At 34.9% G+C, this 22,783-nt stretch overlaps 2 protein-coding genes across 3 annotated transcripts in view; one reads left to right on the plus strand and one right to left on the minus strand.

Annotated features, from left to right (window-relative positions):
* Nucleotides 1-22,783, minus strand: part of SLCO1A2 (solute carrier organic anion transporter family member 1A2) — a 125,074-nt gene that overhangs the window by 96,833 nt on the left and 5,458 nt on the right. The gene's annotated exons all lie outside the window — the stretch shown is intronic.
* IAPP (islet amyloid polypeptide) lies at nucleotides 6,146-11,985 on the plus strand. Its single transcript, XM_060658207.2, has 3 exons — nucleotides 6,146-6,349; nucleotides 6,676-6,770; nucleotides 11,688-11,985. Exons 2-3 carry the CDS (start codon nucleotides 6,691-6,693, stop codon nucleotides 11,875-11,877), a joined length of 270 nt encoding a protein of 89 aa, XP_060514190.1. The 5' UTR covers nucleotides 6,146-6,349; nucleotides 6,676-6,690; the 3' UTR covers nucleotides 11,878-11,985.

Below are 22,783 nucleotides of genomic sequence, written 5' to 3' on the forward strand. Positions count from 1 at the left end.
AGCTCCTTTGTTCTTGGTGTAGTCTCCCAAAGATCCCTACCCTTCCTGCACATATTCTGAGATTAGTAAATAAATCTCCTTTCTATATACCCCAGACATCTTTCAAACTGCTGCTTCTATGCTATATCTAAGCAGGATTGTTTGTTATGCTGTCTCTTTAAGGGTGGTGACTCAGTTTCCTATCACCTTTCAGCTCTCCCAGAACTGATTTTTAAAATTCCAACTGTTAAGCTCTACTGACTGTTAAAACTCATGATGTTAATCCCCTCTGGTTTTCAAAGCCAAATGGTATGGATATTTGTCTTCTCTGAACAGGTTCCCCTTACTTAAGATGCCCAGTATGGGGTCTGTTCTCCCCTCTCTTTGCTTGCAGAGTCCCTCCCTCCTGGGGACAGTCCTGAAGTCAGTTTAGTTCCTCACTGGATTTCTGTTCTTCCTACCGTTTTTTGATTTGGCTTCTTCTTTATGTTTAGCTGTGGAGAGTCTATTCTGCCAGGCTTCAGGTCATTTTCTAGGTTATATACACTGATGTGGGTATTATGTAGGTGTATACACGGGATGAGGTGAGTTTGGGATCCTCCTACTCTGCCATTTTATAAGTACCCAAGATAGTTTTACAACTATGTAGCAACAACAAAAAAATGTTTAGTGAAAAATCAGGTATAAACTCTTACTATTTTTGTGTTTTCTATTTTTATATGAAAATATTGTGTATAGTTCAGCCATTGTATATAGACAATCTTGTATCATATTTTATCTCTCTAGAAAATAATATTTTATTTATCTATTCATCTGTCAACAGGCACTTAGGTTGTTTCCATACTTTGGATATTGTGAATATGCTGCAATGAACATGTAAGTACGGATATATCTTCAAGACGATGATGTTGTTTTCTTTGGATATATACACAGAAGTGGGATTGTTGGACCATACGCTAGTTCCATTTTTAATTTCTTAAGGAAGCTTCATAGTGTTTTTCATTGTGGCTGAACTAATCTACCAGCATTGTGCAAGAGTTCTAACATAGGATAATTTGAACATCAAAAAAGTGGGGATCAAAATACATGTATGTTAAAATATATGGGTTCACAATGAGAACCACCCCCATCCCCCCCCAAAAAACCTTTAAGTTCATATTTAGAGGATGCTTGAGAACCATCTCATTACTGTATGCAGAAAACTCATGAATGAGAGGAAAGAATGAAGTATATATCCTGCTTTTTCTTTAAAACTGTACCTCAAGGTAGTGAAATACTTAATGAAGAATGCTCTCCTTTATTGGAGAATTTCAGCAAATAAATGTAGAGGGAATAACATAATTAGACTATCACTGGAAGCCTGTAATAAAACAATGGTTCTAGGCAATTATAACCAATGGTTGCTAAAATCAGAGTGAAAGGCTAATGGAGAACTCAGAATGGACAATGTGGCTGACAAAATCTGACCTCGCTGATCAGTCTTAATGCCATAAAAGAGATTCAACCAGATGTTGTAATGCAGTAGGAATAAAGATTCAACCAGATGTTGTAATGCAGTAGGTAAGCATTCTTACCTGAATGTGATCAAGCCTCTAGACCAAACAACCAGTATAAAGAAAATACAAGTGAGAAAGGAACACATTAAATGATACCTCATGATTGCCATCAGCAAAATCTGGGATGTGGGGCATTCTATACAATAAATGACCTGGTTTCTTTAATAAGTCAATGGTAGGAAAAAGAAAGGAAGGAAAATTATATATTAAAAGAGTCATGAGAGACAAAAAAACAAATGCAATCTTATTTAGATTCTGACTCTAACAGACTAATTAAAAATATTTTATAGACAACTGAAAAATGTGAATACTGATTGGATTATTTAATTATATTAAGGAATTACTGTAAAATTTCACTTTAGCTATACCAACAATTTTGTAGCTGTGTTGTATAAAGTCTCCTTGTCTTTCATGAATATAAACCTGAAAAATGTTACATATAAAATTGTATAGTGTTTAGGATTTGTTTTTAACAATCTGGTATGGAGTGGGAGGAAAGTAGGTAGGAATATAGAGAAAATAAGATATATTTGTGATTTGATAATTATCAAAACTTTATATACATTTGAAAGTTTCTGTAACAAAAAATTTAAATGTAAATATTTTAAAAATCCATCTAATATTGATACAATCAAAATGTTTTATTTTTTAAATTTTTTTAAATGTTTATTTATTTTTGAAAGAGAGAGAGAGAAAGCATGAGCAGAGTAGGGGCAGAGAGAGAGGGAGACACAGAATCCGAAGCAGGCTTCAGGCTCTGTGCTGACAGCTCAGCACAGAGGGGCTTGAACTCACAGACCATGAGATCATGACCTGAGCCGAAGTCGGACGCTCAACCGACTGAGCCACCCACGCGCCCCTCAAAATGTTTTATTCAAATATTAGAGGAACAGGATAAAGAAGAAAAGTAAGTGTGCTGTTAAATGCTAATTCTTGGGGTGCTTGGCTGGCTCGGTTGGTAGAGCATGAAACTCTTGATCTCGGGGTTGAGTTCAAACCCCATGTTGGGTATAGAGATTACTTAAAAATCAATCAATCAATCAACCAATCAAGTAAATAAACTAACTAACTAACTAACTCTTTATCTTCCAGAGTAGGGTATGTGCTGTCAGCACAGAGCCTGATTTAAGGCTTGATCTCATGAACCATGAGATCATGACCTGAGCTGAAACCAAGTCAGACACTTAACTGACTGAGCCCCCCAGGTGTCCTAAGAAGAGATTATTTTCAAAATATGGAGAAAACAGCTAAAATCGCTAAAAGTGATTACCAATGGAGAGCAAAATTCAGAGGTAGGCTGAAGGAAGACAGAAGACTGCTGTTTTTATTATTAGACTTCTGATAGTATTTGATTTTTAAAAATTGTAGACACACAAATTTGATAAAAAATAGAAATTATTTTCTAAAAGATTTATAAAATATATTTTGTAAATTTGATGAAAAGCCCATTAATTTGTATTATTAATTATATCCTAACCTGGCTCTCATTTTAATGCTCTGTTCCCATTCACTTGTTCTCCATACTTAATCCATTGTCAAATCATGTAATGATCCCAAATGTGATTTGAACTCATTTACTTTTCTACTGCTCTGCTATCACCCTATGTGTGGCATCACTGTCTCACATCTGGACACTGCCATAGTCTTCCAACAGGTTTCCTGCTTTTACTCTTGCTCCCCTCTGATCCAGTCCACCCACAGTAGTCAGCCTGATGTTTTCTTTATTATTTTTTTATTACTTTTTTTATTTGAGTGTAGTTGACGTACAATGTTACATTTGTTTCAGATGTACAACACCACATTGATTTTTTAACGCTATAATCATCTTTACACCAATTTCTCCTTTAATTACCTGAATTTTCACATGTTGTTTCTCAGATCTTAAACACTTTCCATTACTTTTTCCTTTGTCATCTCTTATGGTTTAGGATTCAACTTAAACATCACCACTTTTCTTTCTCTCACTACCAAATTAGTTTTCTCCACAGCACTTCACACTTGTAATTACATATTCACTTGTTCACTTTTTTGATTTTGTTTCCTTCACTGGCTCTAAGCTCCCATGACAGCAGGGACTTGGCTTTGTTCACTGTTGTAGCTCTAGTCCCTAGAACATTCCCTATCATAGAATGTGTCCTTAATCAGTGTTTATTGAATCATTGAATAAATGGAATGTGCAATAGACCAGATTTTCTCAAACTTTAGTGTGCATACAGTCACCCAGGGAAGATATTTTTAAATTAAAAAAAATTTGTTTTCAATGTTTATTTATTTTTGAGAGACAGAGCATGAATGGGAGTTGGGGCAGAGAGAGAGGGAGACACAGAATCTGAAGCAGGCTCCAGCTCTGAGCTGGGCTCAAACTCACAAAGCATGAGATCATGACCTGAGCCGAAGTCAGAGACCTAATTGACTGAGCCATCCAGGCACCCCAGGAAAATCTTTTCTTAAATGCACATTCCAATTCAGTAGCTCTGGGGTGGGGCCTGAAATTCTAACAAGCTTCCAAATAAGGCCAAAACTGCCATGGCATTACTTACGCTTGGACTAGCAAGGCTAAAGTGGGTACAAAGATGAGTGACAGTAATGTTTGTCATGTAGGAAGGAGCTTATTATCTGGAAATGGAGTTACCTCATAAAGACAATTTACCACCTCCACTTTCAATAGTGTAGGAAGCATGAAAGACCTAAAGCTGTTAGAGATTGGGATAGATGTTGACCTTACCAAACATTATACAAGACTGCCTAAGGCCATATTTGGCTGCAACTGAGTCATTTGAAGTGTTATAATAAGATACAACATTTACAGGAAGGAATTAGCAATTCAGTATATGAGAACACAGATCCTTTATAACAAAGAAATAAATATCATGGAACAAGGAGATGAGAATTTGAATTTCACTTTGCCCTGAGTAGCTGTGCAACTTTAAGCAGCCACTTACATTCTCTGAATCACTGTATCACCATCTAATGATGAAAACAGATGTGTGAAGATGAAGTGAGGAATCATATATCAATTAAATAACTATGACTGACATAAGGTAGCCCTTAAAAAGATTCAGGTTCTCCTGTTCCTTTCTTAGGTAGAACATTTTCCTTATAACATTAATTTCCTACAGGGAGAGAAAACCAATTTTTGAAAGTTATGTTTGGCACCTTCAACATCTCAGAGGGGAAAAAAAATAGGGAAATAAAATAAATATGTAGCTAAAAGCAGGTATTTTGGTTTAAAGGAACACGAGACCATAAATCAGAAAAACCAAGCTTTGGCTCAAGGTTTCAAAATGAACTAGATGTATAATGCTGAATAAGCTATTTAACATCTCTGGGCTTCTGTTATATTTTCTAAATCATTGTATATACTTTGTTAAATACATCAATCATTTTCTTACAGGAAATTATCATTCTTCCAAATCACTTGATTTTTAAAAATATTTTTTAAGTTTATTTATTTATTTTAAGAGAGAGAAAGAGACAGAGAGAGGATGAGTGGGGGAGGGGCAGAGAACGAGGTAGAGAGAATCCCAAGCAGGCTCCCAACTGTCAGTATGAACCTCCCCCACTCAGGGCTTGAACCCACGAACCATGAGCTAATGACCCGAGCCGAAATCAAGAGTCAGACGCTCAATCAACTGAGCCACCCAGGTATAGCCCAAATCATTTGAGTTTATGTTTTCTTTCTTTTTGGAATATCAGTAAATTTTACAGAAATATTAAAATTGCAGAATCATTGGATAATTAGAATAAGGATTGGGAAAACTGATTTTTTTCCTGAAATTTTTACTAACCACCCTCAAACTATATTACTAAGCTTTAAAGAATTATATGAGTTCAGTGAACTTATTTTTTTTTACTTGGAGTACTTCCATCTTTTTTAGATTGCATAGATATGCATATTTCCACAAGCATTTGGAATTTGTCTTACTTGCTACATCGGCTATTGTCATAACTTAGAACATTAACTTAAATATAACTTAGAAATACAAGAAAAGAAAGAACAATTTGGTGAAAATAAAAATAACAAATTAAATATTCTTTCAAAGTAATTGTGATGTTTCTATGTAATAATAGAAAGAGTCAGCAAAAAAATTCTTAATCACACAGATATGTGTCTCTATTTAAATGCTGACAAATGAATTTGGGGATTGAAAATTATTGTTTTGCTGCCTTTAATCTTCCATCCCCATTTCATTATAAGTAGCTTTCGATTTCTTTCTGTCCCCACCCCCCCATCTTTTTAAGTGTCTTTTTTTATCCACCCTTGGCCTCATAGTTTACTCTACTACTGAATGTTCATGGAATTAAGCCATTGGGGTCATTTGGCTTTAGCTTCCTCATTAGATTCTTCAATGTCCCTGGCTTCACTCTTTGCATATAAACACATTTGTTATTCTTAATCACTTCTTTCTATCAATCCTTTACTAGAGCATACCACTTAATCTTTGAAAATCCACTCTTGTATTTCACAAAAATGGAAAATTCAAACTTCTGCTGTGTGTGACACACCATTAACTGCACAAAGACACTCTGTATCTGCTACCTTAATATTTACTGATGTGTTAATGTAATATAATAATGACCCATCTGCTTCTGCTGTCTATGAGGCACTTTCTATAGGGATGGAAATTAATGACAGTTTCTCTGAGCTGCCTGATGTCAGAGCCGGGAAAGGTGTGAAGAGTATATAAGAGCTGGATTACTCATTGGCAAGTGTGGGGGCAAATACTCCAGTGGATGCAAGCTTGGGATTGTTTATAAAGCTTTCTTACCATTAGAGGCATTCTCTGATATTGCTGACGCTGAAACACTAAAAGGTAAAGAGCTTCCTGTTTATGGGAAAATATCGTTTAGGGAAGCTTAGATTTGGGATCAAATATATACTTATTTCAAAGAAAGGCTAAAGCAATAATGTGGTATAATATCAACTTTCCAGATTGTTTAGAAAAGGAAATTGGGAAATTGAAAATTTTGAAAATATTTGAAAATTGTTTAAACAGTATCAAGAGACTGTATCAATAAAATTGCTATATTTGGAGATTATGTTTAAAGAGATTTTTTTTAAAGTAGGCTCTAGTCTCAAGTTCCATCAATCAGAGCTATAAGACATTTCTTGATTTCGATGCTGAATTATTCTTTTCAGAAAATTTGAGAAGCAATGTGCCTCCTGAAACTTCCAGTAGTTCTCATTGTGCTCTTGGTTGCACTACACCATCTGAAAGCTACCCCCATTGAAAGGTTAGTAACAAAAAATCCTGTTTCTTTTGTAAAATGTGGGAAAATTAGAATTAAAAACTGCTATATAACTAACAGCCCTTATGCCATTAGATTTCTGATGAAATCATGCTTAAGAACAGTACATTAAACTGTTTATCTGTTCCTTGAATTCTGTGTTCTTTAAAGAATAACACCAGTGGTTGATGACTTTCTGACAGAACTGACAGAAAGGAATGGAATAGTTCCAGTTTTATCAAGAAATATGCTTTTGCATAAGAGACTCTTAAAAACTGAGAACAAACTGAGGGGGGGGTGGGAGGGCAGAAAGTGTGGGTGATGGTTATTGAGGAGGGCACCTTTTGGGATGAGCACTGAGTGTTGTATGGAAACCAATTTGACAATAAATTTCATATTAAAAAAAAAAGAAAAAGAAAAAGAAAAATGCTTTTGGAAAGTAGAGGGGCAAAACCAGAACATGAAGCAGGAAAAGCCAAGGGTAGTATTTTCCACTATATTAACCTGATTCTAAAACAAACTGTAAAAACTTAATTAAAGCATATATTTTATAACAGGTGGGATTTTATTGTCTATTTACAGATTTCTTTTTCTCCTTGGAGCGCTCTGGCAATATCCAGAACTTTTAGATCTCTTTCTGGAAATCAAAATACATAGAAATAATCAGGGGGCAAATTAAAAATTTTAAGAACTAGTTAAAAAGCCATTTGCAGTCAGGCTCTGGGCAGATGGTTCAGAGCCTGGAGCCTGCTTCAGATTCTGTGTCTCCCTCTCTCTCTGCCCCTCCCCCATTCATGCTCTCTCTCTGTCTTAAAAATAAATAAACGTTTAAAAAAAATTAAAAAAAAAAAAAGGGTGGCTCAGTCGGTTAAGCGTCCGACTTCAGCTCAGGTCACGATCTTGCGGTCCATGGGTTGGAGCCCTGCGTCGGACTCTGGGCTAATGGCTCAGAGCCTGGAGTCTGCTTTGGATTCTGTGTCTCCCTATCGCTCTCTGCCCCTCCCCCGTTCATGCTCTATCTCTCACTGTCTCAAAAATAAATAAATGTTAAAAAAAAATTTAAAAAAAAGCCATTTGCTCTTAGGGGTTTTTTTCTATATTGTTAACTGTTCTGTTAATGAAATAAAATTATAAAAAAATATATTCTTCATAAGATTACTTCTGAGCTTAACTAAATGTAAATTAATACTTCTTAAAAATGAATTCAGTAGGTAGCATATTCACCAGAATTTCCTAAAAAGGTTTATTTGAGAAGGTGTCATGTCATTTAACTGGTAATATTTTAAGGAAGTCTAAAAACTATCAGGTGATAATGTTAGCAGTAATTACAACTTTCAAGTGGAAAGCCTTTAAAACGGTAATTCTTTTATTTAAAAGATTCTCAAGTCCAAATGCATACATATGTCATATACAATATAGTGAGGATTTGTTTGTACTTAAATCAGTTTGACTCCTTGTAGTCTTTTAGGACTGAACTTACACATTCTTTAACACCAAAGAGAGTTAAGTTTATATTTGAAGAGTTTGCTTTAAGTCATATTAGAACTTTTCTCATAGAATTATTAGCATCTTGTCCATTTTCCCTTGGGGTGTTTTTTCATTGAGGTGGCAATCTGTGGTGATACGTATATTTCTACAGCACCCACATGAAACAAATAGCAGGAGTTATCAGACTTCCTTTGTCCTTTCAGGCTTATCGAATTTACAGGATATTCTCAGAATTGACTCTGATTTTCAATTGGATTTTTGTGGATAAAAATAACTAAAACTGACATGAAGTTTCTGGTAAACCAGCAGAACAATAGAATGACAGGAAAATTAGCAGTATTACTTCATAATTCTGTCTATATCTTGATCTTTTCTTTCATTAGGTATAGACATTTGATAAGCACCTTTATGCAGTATGGCTTCATGGATATTAGTTTATTAGGAAGTGAATTTCACTTGAAAATAAAATAGTATATAACATTATTATCAAGTTATTTTCACAATCTCTTACTTAGAATCTTCATTAGAAATACTTGTAAAGCATTCTTCAAATTGCTTTTTAATGGGTTTCCTGAAATGAGTATGTCTCATCATTTTTTTAATGAAAATTTATCATCCTGAGCTGTTCAACCATGTAATATTCTATAACCTCAAAAAAATCTTCTTCAGAAAATGACTCAAATTTCAAACACCTTTAAAAGACAAAGCTGATGTTAATTTATCATTCATTGAATGTGATTTTTCTCATAAAATTTAATCATCTCACTTGAGATCTTTTTTAACTTCTACACATGTATGAGGTGAGACTAAGAAGTAACAAACTTGGGGCACCTGGGTGGCTCACTTGGTTAAGCGTCAGACACTTGATTTCAGCTCAGGTCATGATCTCACAGTTGGTGGGACTGAGCCCTACATTGGGCTCTGGGCTGATGGCACAGAGCCTGCAATGGGATCCTCTCTCTCCCTCTCTCTCTGCTCCCCCTCATGCTCTCTCTCTCTCTCTAAAATAAAAAAAAATAAACAGTTCAAAAAATCTTAAAATAAAAAAAAAAAGAAGTAACAAACAGACTTTACAAGTCATACTAAAAAATAGTTATTTAATACTCTTGACTGGAGCAACAGGTTCATACATTTGCCCACACCTTTTAAACACTCAGTTGTAAACCTGCTTAGCAGATAATCAGAGATTATCTAACAGTATAATTAACAGTTTTCCAAGCTATACACATAGGAGCTTGCTGTAGGAATTCTTATACTTCCACAAATGAATATTGGGAGCTAGAGCAGGGATACAGTTTAAAACTTTTAAAAACCCTGAAACTGAGGTGTTTTTAAAGAGAGACAATTTAAGAGTGATACTTTAGCTTACAGTCTTCACTTTTTAAACTCTTAAAGTTAAGGACATATGCATGTGTATAAATTGTCAATAGCTTTGAACCAGTGTTTGTTACTAGATGGCAAGCCTTGCCTACCCAAGTAGTTAAAGAGAACAAAATGCCTGAAAGTAGGGGCGTGATGCCTTTTACTAACCATTTAATCTGTCTTTTTCCATCCTAATAATAGTTTGGGATAGAATCTTGTACATACTGTTGCTATGTTTACATGAAAAGTTGTGTTTGTGAAAGCATTTGCACAATAATGAAATCAGTCATCATAAAAGCTCTTAATATTTCTGTTTAGTAGAATGATGGTTCTTCTAGCTAATCCAAATAAGATAACATTTTGGTTGGAATAATTTTAAATCCTGTTACAGAGCTTGAGAGCAATTATCAAAGTACCACTCAGATTTTTAGCAAATAGACTAGTTCACACTCTACTCCAAGCATTTGCCAAACATATCTTGGAACAGATATCATCTTTCCAATTTCACTCAGAACTTTATTTATTTCTTTATATTTATTAATTTGAAGTGTTTGGGTCAAATTCTAATTTCTGCTTTTTTCAAGAAAGGTTTATTCTGTTTCAGAATTAAATGTCTGATGTATGAATTATTGGTTTAATCCTTAAAAAGCATTAAATCATTCTTTGGAAATGCACATTGGCCATGCTTACGACACATGCAAAGAGAAATAATTAAATAGATAATATGAATAATACTATCATATATACCAAGTAATTATGTCTCAGAGTGGATTTCCTTTGCCTGAATAATTGGTTTGTCAGCATACACTTAGACTCAACCCAATACCTAATACCAGAAGGTATCATCCAGATACCTAATGCCATAAGAAATTATTGTATTTAAGAAAAAAATATGAGAATAAAAACTCTCAAGTTTCACATGAGATTTAAAAACACCCTGAGGCTATCACTATACAGAGATACAGGTAAGAAGTACTCTCCACATAAAGTAAACACATTGAAATAAAATATATGCATTGGCTTCTGAACATTGCTTCATACCTATATTTCTTTCTCAGTTTATACTTATCCTAAGTTTTACCAATATTTTTATTTCTATGGAGCTGAAATTAAAACATTTCCCTAGCTTTTATAATCAGCTACAAAAAGGAAGCATGTTATTATTCTGTATCCATTTCCAATATCATTTTGAGAGCGCATTAAAACAAAAGGTGGTACAAAAATGTAGAGTTGACATAAATAAATTCTGTAAAAAGAAACAAAAGTTAAAATTCAAATCAATTATTTAACCATAGTGATCATTTCTGACTTACCCATAATATTATTATGCAATTGTTCCAGCTGGCCGAAAGAATGTGGTGAACATTAATACTATTAATATAAAAAGTCTTTTATTTTAACATTCAGTCTAGTCTTATCATTAAAATTGTTAAAAGGAACTAAGTAGGTGGCAGAAAGATAGTAACATTCATGTATTTATATTAAGAGTAACAGAACTCCCACACTACAATAGTCCAAGTGTAGGAACAGATGGTAAATTTGATTCTCTTGAGACTTTATAATACTTGAAATTTCTTTCTTAACACCCCTGATTTGATGATCTCAGGGAACTTAACAAAAATATCTTACACTGCTTAATTTTTATTAGAAAGATGTGGGAAATGAATATATATGTGTTTAATTCTACATATTCCAGATTCCATATACATTTTCTATTCTAAATGCTTTTTATATATTGGGAACTAGATTCATCAAGATTTAGAAGAATATAACATAAGGAAACCTTTTATTATTGTTACTGTTTGGAATATATTCTAAGGTTTCAAAGGATAATACTAGGAAATTCAACATTGACTATAATGGAAGTTTTGCTGTATGATTTCCTAGTCAAAAATCGATTCTGCTGCATTTTCAAGGTGTCAAAAAAAATCTGTTATCCAGCTGTTTCCAAACCAAAACACTGAGTTACTTATGTAAAAGTAACCAGTTCCCATTGATATATTTGTTGTCACATTAATATATCCAACCATGAGTCTAAGTCTCTAACCTTTCATATTTGTTCTATGCCACCAGTAACCAAGTGGAAAAGCGGAAATGCAACACTGCCACATGTGCGACCCAACGCCTGGCAAATTTCTTAATTCGTTCCAGCAACAATCTTGGTGCCATTCTTTCTCCTACCAATGTGGGATCCAATACATATGGAAAGAGGAGCACAATTGATATTTTAAACAGGGAACCATTGAATTACTTACCCTTTTAGAGGTCAATGTACCTCTAGAATTCTTCTTGTTTCATGTACAAATATTCTAGTGATTTCCTGTGTAATTTAACATTAGCATGAACCTGCGTCTGTGTGTCCCATGTTTGTTGCCAGTACATATAAATTGTCTTGAAAAGAATTGTTTTAAATTTAACACTAATTAAGGTCCCGTAATAAAAAGTCAGTATCTTTAAAAGTGAAGTGTTCTTGTTATAGATTTTTATTTTAAAAACATTAAAAAGTCACTCTTTAGCTTGTATTGCTATGGCTTGAGTTTGAGAACAAAGGAGAAAATGGTATTTGGAAACTTGGTAAATTGTAAACAGCTAAGAGTAAAGTTAAGAACATTAAAAAACCAGTAATCATAAGGACCGTTGTTAAGTAATTCATTTTGCATTAGATTTCTAAAATGAGATAAAATGCTACGTAAAAATTTTAATTAATTTTTGCTCTTAGTCAAAATATTTTTTTGAAATTATATTCTTTGCTGGATTTGCTGGTACTAGAGGTTATTTAAAAATCTTAAAGCAATTTGTGTTCATGAGGGTTTCATTGTGTGTTATCATCGATGTGCTTTTGTTAAACATATATGCCTTTTATTCTGCTCAACTGACTTTCAGCAAACCTCAGTCATATTCTGATGCAGCGTATTGCAAAAGCAACTTGTGTTCCTATTAATCATGTTTTCAACTAAAAGACCACAGACTTCTGGGAATTGTATACTGTATGGTGATTTATTTTGTTTGTTAAACCAATTGGACATTTCTGGCAGAGGTTACATATGTATGATACATTTTTTTTTGAAGGAAGCTGTAGAATTGGCTATGAACTGTAATGTTTCCCTCTAAGTCTCATTTATATAGGGGTATCTGCTTTTCTCTGTGAGTTAGTTACCTTTGGAAACAGCATTAACTGAGATAAATTGCTATCATGCTGTATTATGCCATTTCTAAAAGCACTCAACTTGTATTTAAAAAAAAAGTAGAAAAAAAAAGCATCTCAATGTTAGTGAGAATCTGACTCATTGACTTGATTTATACATTAAAATTTCCCCTTATGAAGTATGCCTTAGATTGTCATATTATAGTTGTTTGTGTGTATAGGTGTATAGAAACAGGAGATGATATTTATAATGATTTATGTCATAAGTTGCATTTTGAAATAAATAAGTTAATGTATAAATTCCTATTTGTGATATTAAACTGTTGGCCCTTCTTTCAAAGTGGAGTTGAGCTCAACATTTTAAATTAAGCAAGGTATGATTAAATTATAATTTCTTACACTTAGTTATTTAAAAAATTTCCCATAACAGTCTAGTTTATGTTTTTTAATATTTATTTCTTTTGAGAGAGAGACATAGACAGAGTGTGAGTGGGGGAGGGGCAGAGAGAGAGGGAGACATAGAGTCTGAAGCAGGCTCCAGGCTCTGAGCCCAACACAGAGCCCAATGTGGGGCTCGAACTCACAAACCGTGAGATCATGACCTGAGCTGAAGTCAGTCACTTAACCGACTGAGCCACCAGGTGCTCCAATAACAGTCTACTTTAAATAAAACTGTATTGCATATCAACTCTATAGCAAAATTATGTGTGATTATAGTAACCTAACAACCTCTGGTGCTAAGGAGTGAAATGTAGTTAGGGTAGCTATGTAACTTATTCTAAGCGGGAGATTTTGGGAAAGAAAAGAATTTATTATATTGATATAAGAGATATTAACAGTAGATGTCCATATAAATTTATTCATTAAATTTATCAAAGTGAAACATTTGAACAAATTCAGGATTATTTTCTTGGTTGGTAGGCCAATAGGAATCTCATAAAAGTTGGAAATGCCTTATTGCATGCAGTTTACCAAATACTTTCCCTGCTTTTTTATAATTGCCTTGTGAAAACAATGAGTAAAACTCAATTGATACAATTGGTGATATTAACAGTAAGTTTTGGGGACTACATTTATCCCAACCTTTCTCATTGTGTCTTGGATACTTGAAATCATAGGTACTTTTGAATAATCTAGAAGTGAGTTAAGCCTCCAAATACTCACATGCATGGCACAAGTTATATTTCACTAAACTACTAAAAGTACAAATGATTTCCCTATCTTCCATGTTGAAATACAGAGTTAGACAAGAATTTATTTAGTAAAACTCCATTTAAAACTTCCGGAAATTCTCTTGGAGTGCCTGGGTGGCTCAGTTGGTTAAGTGTCCTGTCTGATTCTTGGTTTCGGCTTAGGTCATGATCTCATGGTTTCGTGAATTCAGGCCCCGTGTCTGGCTCTGTGCTGACAGCCTGGATTCTGCTTGGGATTCTCTCTCTTTCCCTCTCTCTCTCTCTGCCCTTTTCCCACTCATGTTGTCTCTGTCTTTCTCAAAATAAATAAATTAATAAAAAAAAAAAAACTTCTGGAAATTCTCTTGAGCATTTTGAGAAACGTTATGCAATGAACATCTTACTTCTGTGAAGCCTGAATATCATTACCTAGCAATATTATGTAAAATACCTTTTGGTCAAGAGAAGGAAAGCTTGTGGGTCCAAAGCTCCTTAAGCTGAGTACAAAACAGACTTTTTAAATAAAGTAGGAGGAAGTATTCTTTGTTTACCGATTCTTCTTTACACACACACACACACACACACACTATCCAAAGCTATGGAAAGATTCATCTTACACTCAGTGCATTTCTAGTAGACATTGTAGTGCTCACCAGTATCCTCTCTTTCCTGAACCTACAAGAGATTATAGTCTCAACCCTTTTGCATTTACGTGAGGCCATTTGGCTAATTCTGGCCAAATATTAGCGAAGTGATATGTCATTTTCAGGCTGATCCAGTAGGTAAAAAGCCTACAGTTTTCAATCTTTTTTTCCTCTACTGCAGCAGTTCCTGATGAGGATGGACACATCCATCAGGTGGGAGCTCTGAGTGACTTCATGGAGAGCATTCCATTCTTGGACACGGAGTGTTATCAAGAAATAAACTTTTATAACTTATCTACAACCCACCATAATACAATGACCAAACTCTAACTTTTACTCAACCTAACAAACCTGCTTCTCCTATCGGCTTTATGAATAATAGCATAAGCATTCTCTCACTATAACTCAGTCTTGACATCTTAGAATTATCACCAATTGCTCAAATTCCTCACTCCACACATTCAAATCAGTTACCAGGACACATGTACTTGAAAGTCCCCTTGCTACTAAGGTATGTTTCTCCTTTCTTCTCCCATTGCCAATAATGCAACTTCAACCTCTTTACTGCAAGTCAGGACCTTACAGCAACCTGCAGATAGTTCTCCAATGTCCAGTATTTTCTGCCATTCTATACACCAATGCCTAAAGCACATTTCTTACATCAGTCTTCTACACAGAAGTTTTAAAAGGCATGTTGTTAATCTACTAAAATCCATCAAATTCTTTAGCCTGACATTCAAGTCTCACCACAAACTAACCCCAGTCTTCTTTTCCAGCTATACTGCGTAGCATTTCACTTTATACATTTATTCCCTGTCAAACTATGGTTGTTTTAGTTGTTCCTAAACTGATATCATCACATATCCTCTTCTTTTCCAGTCTCTGTCTCTTCCCTCCATTCCCTCTAAGCTGAACAACTGTCCCCAGTGCAGCCTTTTTAAACCTTTTAATGACAAAGTCAAGAATCTTTCATCATTCTTTTCCTGAATATGATTTCTCCACCCACTGAGCTGCCATCACACTTTGAGGATATATTTCAGATTCAAAAGAAATACATTATTTTATATTATATCATTATTTGTATTAAAAATACTATGTTGTTATGTTGTTGCTGTCTTATTTGGGTAACTGACACATTTCTCTTCAACATTGCTAGGTTCCTAAGGGCAGAAACTAGGACTTACTTAGTCTCCATTCCATGAATTTTCTATTTTACAATCAAGGAGCTTAAGCCTATTTGCACATTCTGGAGAAAGGTAAGCTACTTGAACAATTTCCTTTTTCTGTTCTTGATATTGTTCTGGCACGGAGCTTAACAGTTTTTGTTTTCTGAAAATTACTTGACATTCACTTTTGGTATGGAATATACCTTACATAGACTAGAACATATTAATTATGGTTTTCTTGCCTTGATTTGAATTACTAAACACTTGGGAAATGAAATCCATCACCCAATAAAGTTAACATAGTATTACACAATTAAATATTTAAATTCCGTAAGATAACTATTGAAATAAAAATCCTAAATTTCCATATTAAGTGAGATTAAGTAACTTCCATAGAAAATGGGTCTTCTGGTGGAGTGGGACAGGAGCAAATGGCCATGTTTCTCACCTTACTGTTTGAAAAATGCCTTTTCATTTGAAAAAGGATAAAATATGCTATCAACCTTCCCTTTCCCCTTATTATTGACTTAGACTATACACTGAATTCCTAAACAAAATTTGAATCTTTGCCTATTGCTTAAACTTCGAAAATTATTTATTGATCACTTTTGTGAGAATGTAGTGTATATTTGTCATTCCTATTCATGCGGCTCTTTAACCTATATCATTTGGAAAGTATACTAGCTGAAAGATCTCTACTTTGAAACATTTATTGATAGTGAATAATGAGATCTTCTGGACATCTCCAAAATGCTACTACTTATCTGATAATTATTTAAAGGGGTTTTTCATATACCTAGGCTTTATAATACAGTGCCAGTTTTCTACTGCTGAAGAAGTCACTGGGTAACGAAGTCCAGTTAAAAATTCCATTGTTGTTTCCAAGGCCCCTTGGTGTCTACAAATGGTGTGAAATGCACCTATGTTGGGTAAATAATGGCAGATTCTTTAAAAATTGCTGTCAAATTCTTCACTTCTTATTTGCATAGGAAAAAATGATGATTTCAGACCTGCTATTTCTTCACAATGACAGATGGGAGATTTGCATTTGTTCCACGGCAACACTCCTTGGAGTGATTAGGAGAGAGCTGATGAGTATGTGTCCTCATTAGTGCCTTAAGATAGGAAAGCTAGATGGTCTGGAGTCATGTACACTTGTGTGACTAAGGTCAAATTACTTTGAACCTCTCTTTCCTCATATATGGCATGAAAAAATATTTCTGAGATTGGCTGTGAAGATGAAAAGAGATTGTATCATTAATGAAAACAGCTGGGATTTTTGGCTACAAATCTGCTCTGCAATAAATGCTGGTTCTCTCCCTTTCCCCTTGGAGAGGAAGCCTCCTCTCTCCCTACAAAGCATTTCCCACAAAGGCCACCTTGCCAGAGCACAATGACCTTGGGCCACACTTTGTAAGGGAGAGGTACCTGCCCACTGTAGAACTAAGCCAGGTGCTTGAGAGAGCATTTAACATGTTTTTATTTATTTTTTTAATAGCAGGTACTCTACCCTACATCTGAATGTCCCTATCTGTTTATCTACATCAGCTTATACTCGGTACAATTTAATTGATACCCATTGATTGCTAAGCACTCATTGCCTTCCTGTTTAGAGCTATATTTATGGCATGCTAACTAAGTGTCAGATGCTATTTTAAGTTTATTCACATCTATTATCTGACTAAATCCTCCTATGAAATAAATACTATTATTTCCAGTTTTAAAAGAAATAGCTCCTGGAGATGTAATATGCAGTATGGTGACTATAGTTAATACTGTATTGTGTGGGACACCTGGGTGACTCAGTTAAGCTTCCAACTTTGGCTCAGGGCAAAACAGTTCACGAGTTCAAGCCCCATGACTGGCTCTGCACTGACAGCGTGGAGCCTGCTTCAAATTCTCTGTCTCTCTCTCTACCCCTTCCCTGCTTGCACTCTATCTCTCTCTCTCAAAAATAAATAAACATTAAAAAAAAATCACCTGTATTGTATATTTGAAAGGTGTTTTAAAAAAAGTAGATCTTAAATGTTCTCATCTTAAGAAAAAAACATTTCGGGGTTCTGGGTGGGTCAGTCGGTTAAGCATCCGACTTTGCCTCAGGTCATGATCTCACAGTTCGTGGGGTCCAGCCTGCATCTGGCTCTGTGCTGACAGCTCAGAGCCTGGAGCCTGCTTCAGATTCTGTGTCTCCCTCTCTCTCTGCCCCTCTCCCGCTTGCGCTTTTTCTCTCTCAAAAAATAAACATTTAAAAAAAATTATAAAGGGGCGCCTGGGTGGCGCAGTCGGTTAAGCGTCCGACTTCAGCCAGGTCACGATCTCGCGGTCCGTGAGTTCGAGCCCCGCGTCAGGCTCTGGGCTGATGGCTCGGAGCCTGGAGCCTGTTTCCGATTCTGTGTCTCCCTCTCTCTCTCTGCCCCTCCCCCGTTCATGCTCTGTCTCTCTCTGTCCCAAAAATAAATAAAAAACGTTGAAAAAAAAAAAAAAAAAAAAATAAAAAATAAAAAAAATTATAAAAAGATAAGAAAAAACATTTGTATCCATGTGTGATGATAGATATCAATTAGACATACTATGACAATCATTTCTCAATATATACATATATTGAATCATTATATTGTACACCTGAAACTAATATAATGTTATATGTCAATTATGTCTCAAAAAATACACTTAGTATCCCCATTTGCAAATGAAGAAACTGAGGCTGTTTGACCTTGAGAAAGTCACTTTACCTTCTGCCTCAGTTTGGACCAAATACAATCCAAGTCCCATAGCAGAGCCAAGGTATTCACCCAGATACTCATCATTCCACATGTTTCTGAGGCCTGTTATATGCCATTCATAGTGCTTGGGATGTATTAGTAATCCAGACAAAATCCCTATCCTCATGGAATTTGCATCCTAGTTTTGGGGTGCTAGGTACAAGAGCTATGCTGTTAGCCACTATATTATATTGCTTCCCCCAACTTCAATTCCCTAAAAATTATTTCCTAATTTGCAAAACCATCATCTTGCTTTCACAGCCTAACAAACTAAACCACAAAGATTTTAAGGAAACAAAATATCTGGGCAGTGTTAGAAAAAAAGTCTCTATTTTCTAAGTACCATCTACACATACTCATATATACACATGTATATATATATATATATATATATATATATATATATAATTGTTAATTTTCAGAAAACTCTATGAGCCAAATATTGTTATACCATTTGCTGATAAAAATTAAGGAGCAAAAAATGAGCTGGCATAAAAATTTTATTCTGCAAAATAGATGATAATAATAAGGATTTCTTTGCTGTCTCAAAACAGCTGCATATTTCAAAATAAAGCGATTATTTCTTTAAAGAAAATAAAGCAACTTGTCTGGGATCACACAGTTAATAAGGGTTGTTACAATATTGGAACCCAGGTTTATCAGTCTCCAAAGCCCAGACAATTTCTCTACATCATGTCCAAACAAAAATATTTTTATTGTACTTCCACTATGTCCTGTGATTTATTTTATGTAGAACCTTGCCAAATCAGTTTGTCTTGGAACTGGATAAACAGGTCAGGCAAAAGAATAATAGGACAAAAATATCTTTTCAAAATATGAAGAACTTGTTTGATGTTAAGAATAACAATCATTACCCAGTATGAGATAGTTTTGCCTTGTTTTTTTTAAGGTTTCAACTGAAAGAAAGTTTGAAAAATCGAATATACTTATTAAATATGTCTAATACTGAAAGATTGCTTGTAGCTTATCTTGATTCCCACCCCTCACCAAATTCAACTTAGATTTTCATATTTAGTTTTCTATTGAGATTTTATTTCTTTGCTCTGTATACAACTATGAAAATTTTCTTTTATGGCTTAATGAAACTCTGCTGAGTGAATAGGCCTTCATTCAGTAGCCAATCTATTGAGGTTCTCCTATGAGGGTTCTCAGACTATATTTTTATCTTCATTGCTACCGCCTGTCTTTCATATTAATCTCTATATATTTCACACCTCACACTCACCCACCTCCACAACTTTGGTCATATAATTTACTGAACTTGTAGTCTTTCTTCACCCTTCGGAAATCTACCTCGAGGTTCTGCTAAAATCCACATTTTCCGAGGAATCTCTCATGATGTTTTCAGCTCTCCTCTGAATTTGCATAGACTTTTATCTGTATTACTCTTCTGATACCAGTTTATTCAAACATTTACTCAGTCACTCAACAAATGATTATTTAGCTCACTTTGGTATTTGATAATACTTTCGTGGTTACAATTTCGAGGACATCTTGACGAAGTTCCTAGTTTCTACTTTGCATTTTGGTTTGTATGACCAGGTATTATTTCCTGATCTAGCCTGTAAACTAGCTGGAGACAAGGACATATGAGTCATCTCTGTAATTCCTGTAATATGTAAGCCCACTACTTGACATAACAGGCACTCAATATATGTTGTTAAATAAATGTACTCTATGACTAATGAACAAATGAATGAATGAAACCTAATATAAAGTTATGATTTAATACAGTATGATAAAGTTGATACAGTATGGCAACTCCCACCTTTTGTAAACAGGGGATAATAATTGTAGGATTTTATTATTAAAGAGTAGGAAGAAAATATGCATCTTGGGTGTTCCATCAGTGATAGCTATTACAGTCATGGCCACTGTACACAAAGAAAGGAACAATATTGGACCAACAAAAGTTGGTACTTTTGTTATTGATAGCAAACAAAAGGAATTTAAAAAGAGAGAGAGGGGGAGGAAAATGATAAAGGTAGATAACAAAAAGGGGCTCAAAACAATGTGGAGAAACATTCAAAGAAACAGAAAGGGAAATAGAATAATGACAATAATCTACCCAAATCCTAAATAGGATTTGTATCACAAGATACCTTTCCTGCTCCAATAACCAATGCAAAGACACTTGTCCTGCACAACCATGTCTAGAATTACAAAATTTTGACAGAGCCATACAAGATGCAGTTTCTGAGAATCCACCTCTTTGCTGAGAAAAACATTCCTTTTGTTTTAGAACAAAGGTCATGATCAGTAAGAAGTGGCACACAAACCCTAATAAGGAAATCACAGACAATATAGAGAAAGCACATCTGGTAGAGTTTACCTGGGTTGGAAGTAGGTTAGAAGAGCAAGAGCAAATTCTCAAACTTTTAAAGGCTGGAATTTAAGCAGCCAGAAATGTCACCACATATATAACAAACCATATATTAATAAGTTTAATACTTTTAAATTGAAATCATGGACAGTCACTGTAAAAAGGGAAATTAATTTTGTCAAAAACTTGTAGACATAGGTAAAAAAAAATCTTTTATTTTCCAATGTAATTTTATCCTATAAATATGTGAATGTGGGGTCTGGGAAACTGAAATGCTGTAATAAGTAGCGTGAGCTTCCCTGAGGGCTAGGAGCCTATGGCCCTACACACATATAAGTGTGATAAAACTGTTTGTGACAATTGACTTTCTTTTATTCGGTAAGTGCCTCCACTGCCAGAAATATGAATAATCTGAATAAGCAACAGGTCTTGCTTGAGTAAAACCCCTACCCCAATTAACCCCCATAATTTTTTTACAATTTGAAATCTATTACTTTGCATTTTAAAGGCTTTTTAGCTTAAAAGTCCCTCAGTAAAAGACAAATCTCTCTTGACAGAGAAATCCTTACTATCAAATAATACCCTAGATGAAGTACAGTACTGATTAGCTAATAACAAACCCTCGGAGAATAGAATCATCACTTGAAGTCAAGAAAAAAAAAGGTGGGCAGGAGGCTCAAGTTGCAAGGGGTAAAAAGGAGAAAGAATAGAAGGAAAAGACTTAAAGGGTCCTGGTTATTTTACAATTCCTCTGGTCAGGCTTTGGGACCTACATTCATCTGTAACCATTTTCTTGCACAGAGTTAGGCATGATCAGTGTTTAAAGCACCGATTCTACTTTGACTATAAAGATCCTAAATGTGGGAAGCCTGAGCAGCTCAGTGAGTTGAGTGACAGCCTCTTGATTTTGGCTTAGATCAGGGTTGTGGAAGACCCACAGGAGCCAGCTTTAAGCCCTGCCTCGAGCCCTGAGCCCTGCTCAGCATGGAGCCTACTTGGGATTGTCTCTCTCTCTCCCTCTACCCCTCTCCCTTGCTCATTCTCATTCTCTCTTTCTCTTTCTTTTTCTCTCTCAAATAAAATAAGTAAATAAATAAATAAGATTTTTTTTAAATATCCTAAATGTTGTTAGCCTGGGTCAGTGGAGTAGAGAAGGCTGACAGGACAAAGCAGGGAAAAGAGCAACACAATGGAAACCATTTGTTTCTCTGAAGCTTCCTCGGGGTTCCTCAGACAGGATTGAATCCTTGGGACTCTTTTTTCCCAGAGTCCCCCACCTACAAAAATGGAACTGGAAAGAGGCTACGAAACAGAACCAAGTTCTTTGAGGACCAGGACATTAAATGCCAGTTTCTGGAGCTTTCTTTGAATTTGAGTTTATAATTAGCAGATGTCTATACCCAAGAGATATTGCTCTAGGTGTGTTCAACTTCCATAATAGAAAAGTAAAATCAATCATTTGAAGGATGTCCTATCATTATGTTGAAAAACAAAAACTCATCAGGACTCTGGAAGCTACTACAGTGAGGTTGCTGGTGTGGTGGGAAGGGTGGGTTTTGGAATCAGGCTGACCTTTGTTAGGATCCTGGTTCTTTTCGAAACTTTGAAAACATTTCGTAGTTTCTTTAACCTCAATTCCTTCATTAATATATGAAAAAGATAATCTATTCTGTAGAGATGAAAGGATAGAGATAATGCATGGAAATCACTTAGTATATAATTATACCTGGCTATACTACATTTGGCAACTTTGAGCTGTGATTATTATTAGCTCAATTCCAAGATACGGCCTTGACCAGAACATGAGGTATTAAATACTGATACAACTTCACTCTGTTCACGTTTGGCTGCACCTTGATTCTAAGACTTCCAAGTAAAAAATAAGAAAACAGTAAACTCAAATCAGGATGCTTAGGAGACCCTACAGCTACAGCTG

The sequence above is a fragment of the Panthera onca genome, chromosome B4 (assembly GCF_046562875.1).
Source record: "Panthera onca isolate mPanOnc1 chromosome B4, mPanOnc1 haplotype 2, whole genome shotgun sequence".
Classification (NCBI taxonomy): Eukaryota; Metazoa; Chordata; class Mammalia; order Carnivora; family Felidae; genus Panthera; species Panthera onca.

What these genes read in the sequence shown, in the direction of transcription:
- IAPP (XM_060658207.2), top strand. Translation starts at nt 6,691, where the DNA reads ATGTGCCTCCTGAAACTTCCAGTAGTTCTCATTGTGCTCTTGGTTGCA. An exon ending in AAAGCTACCCCCATTGAAAG is followed by an intron (nt 6,771 to 11,687) that starts GTTAGTAACAAA and finishes CTATGCCACCAG; the next exon opens with TAACCAAGTGGAAAAGCGGA.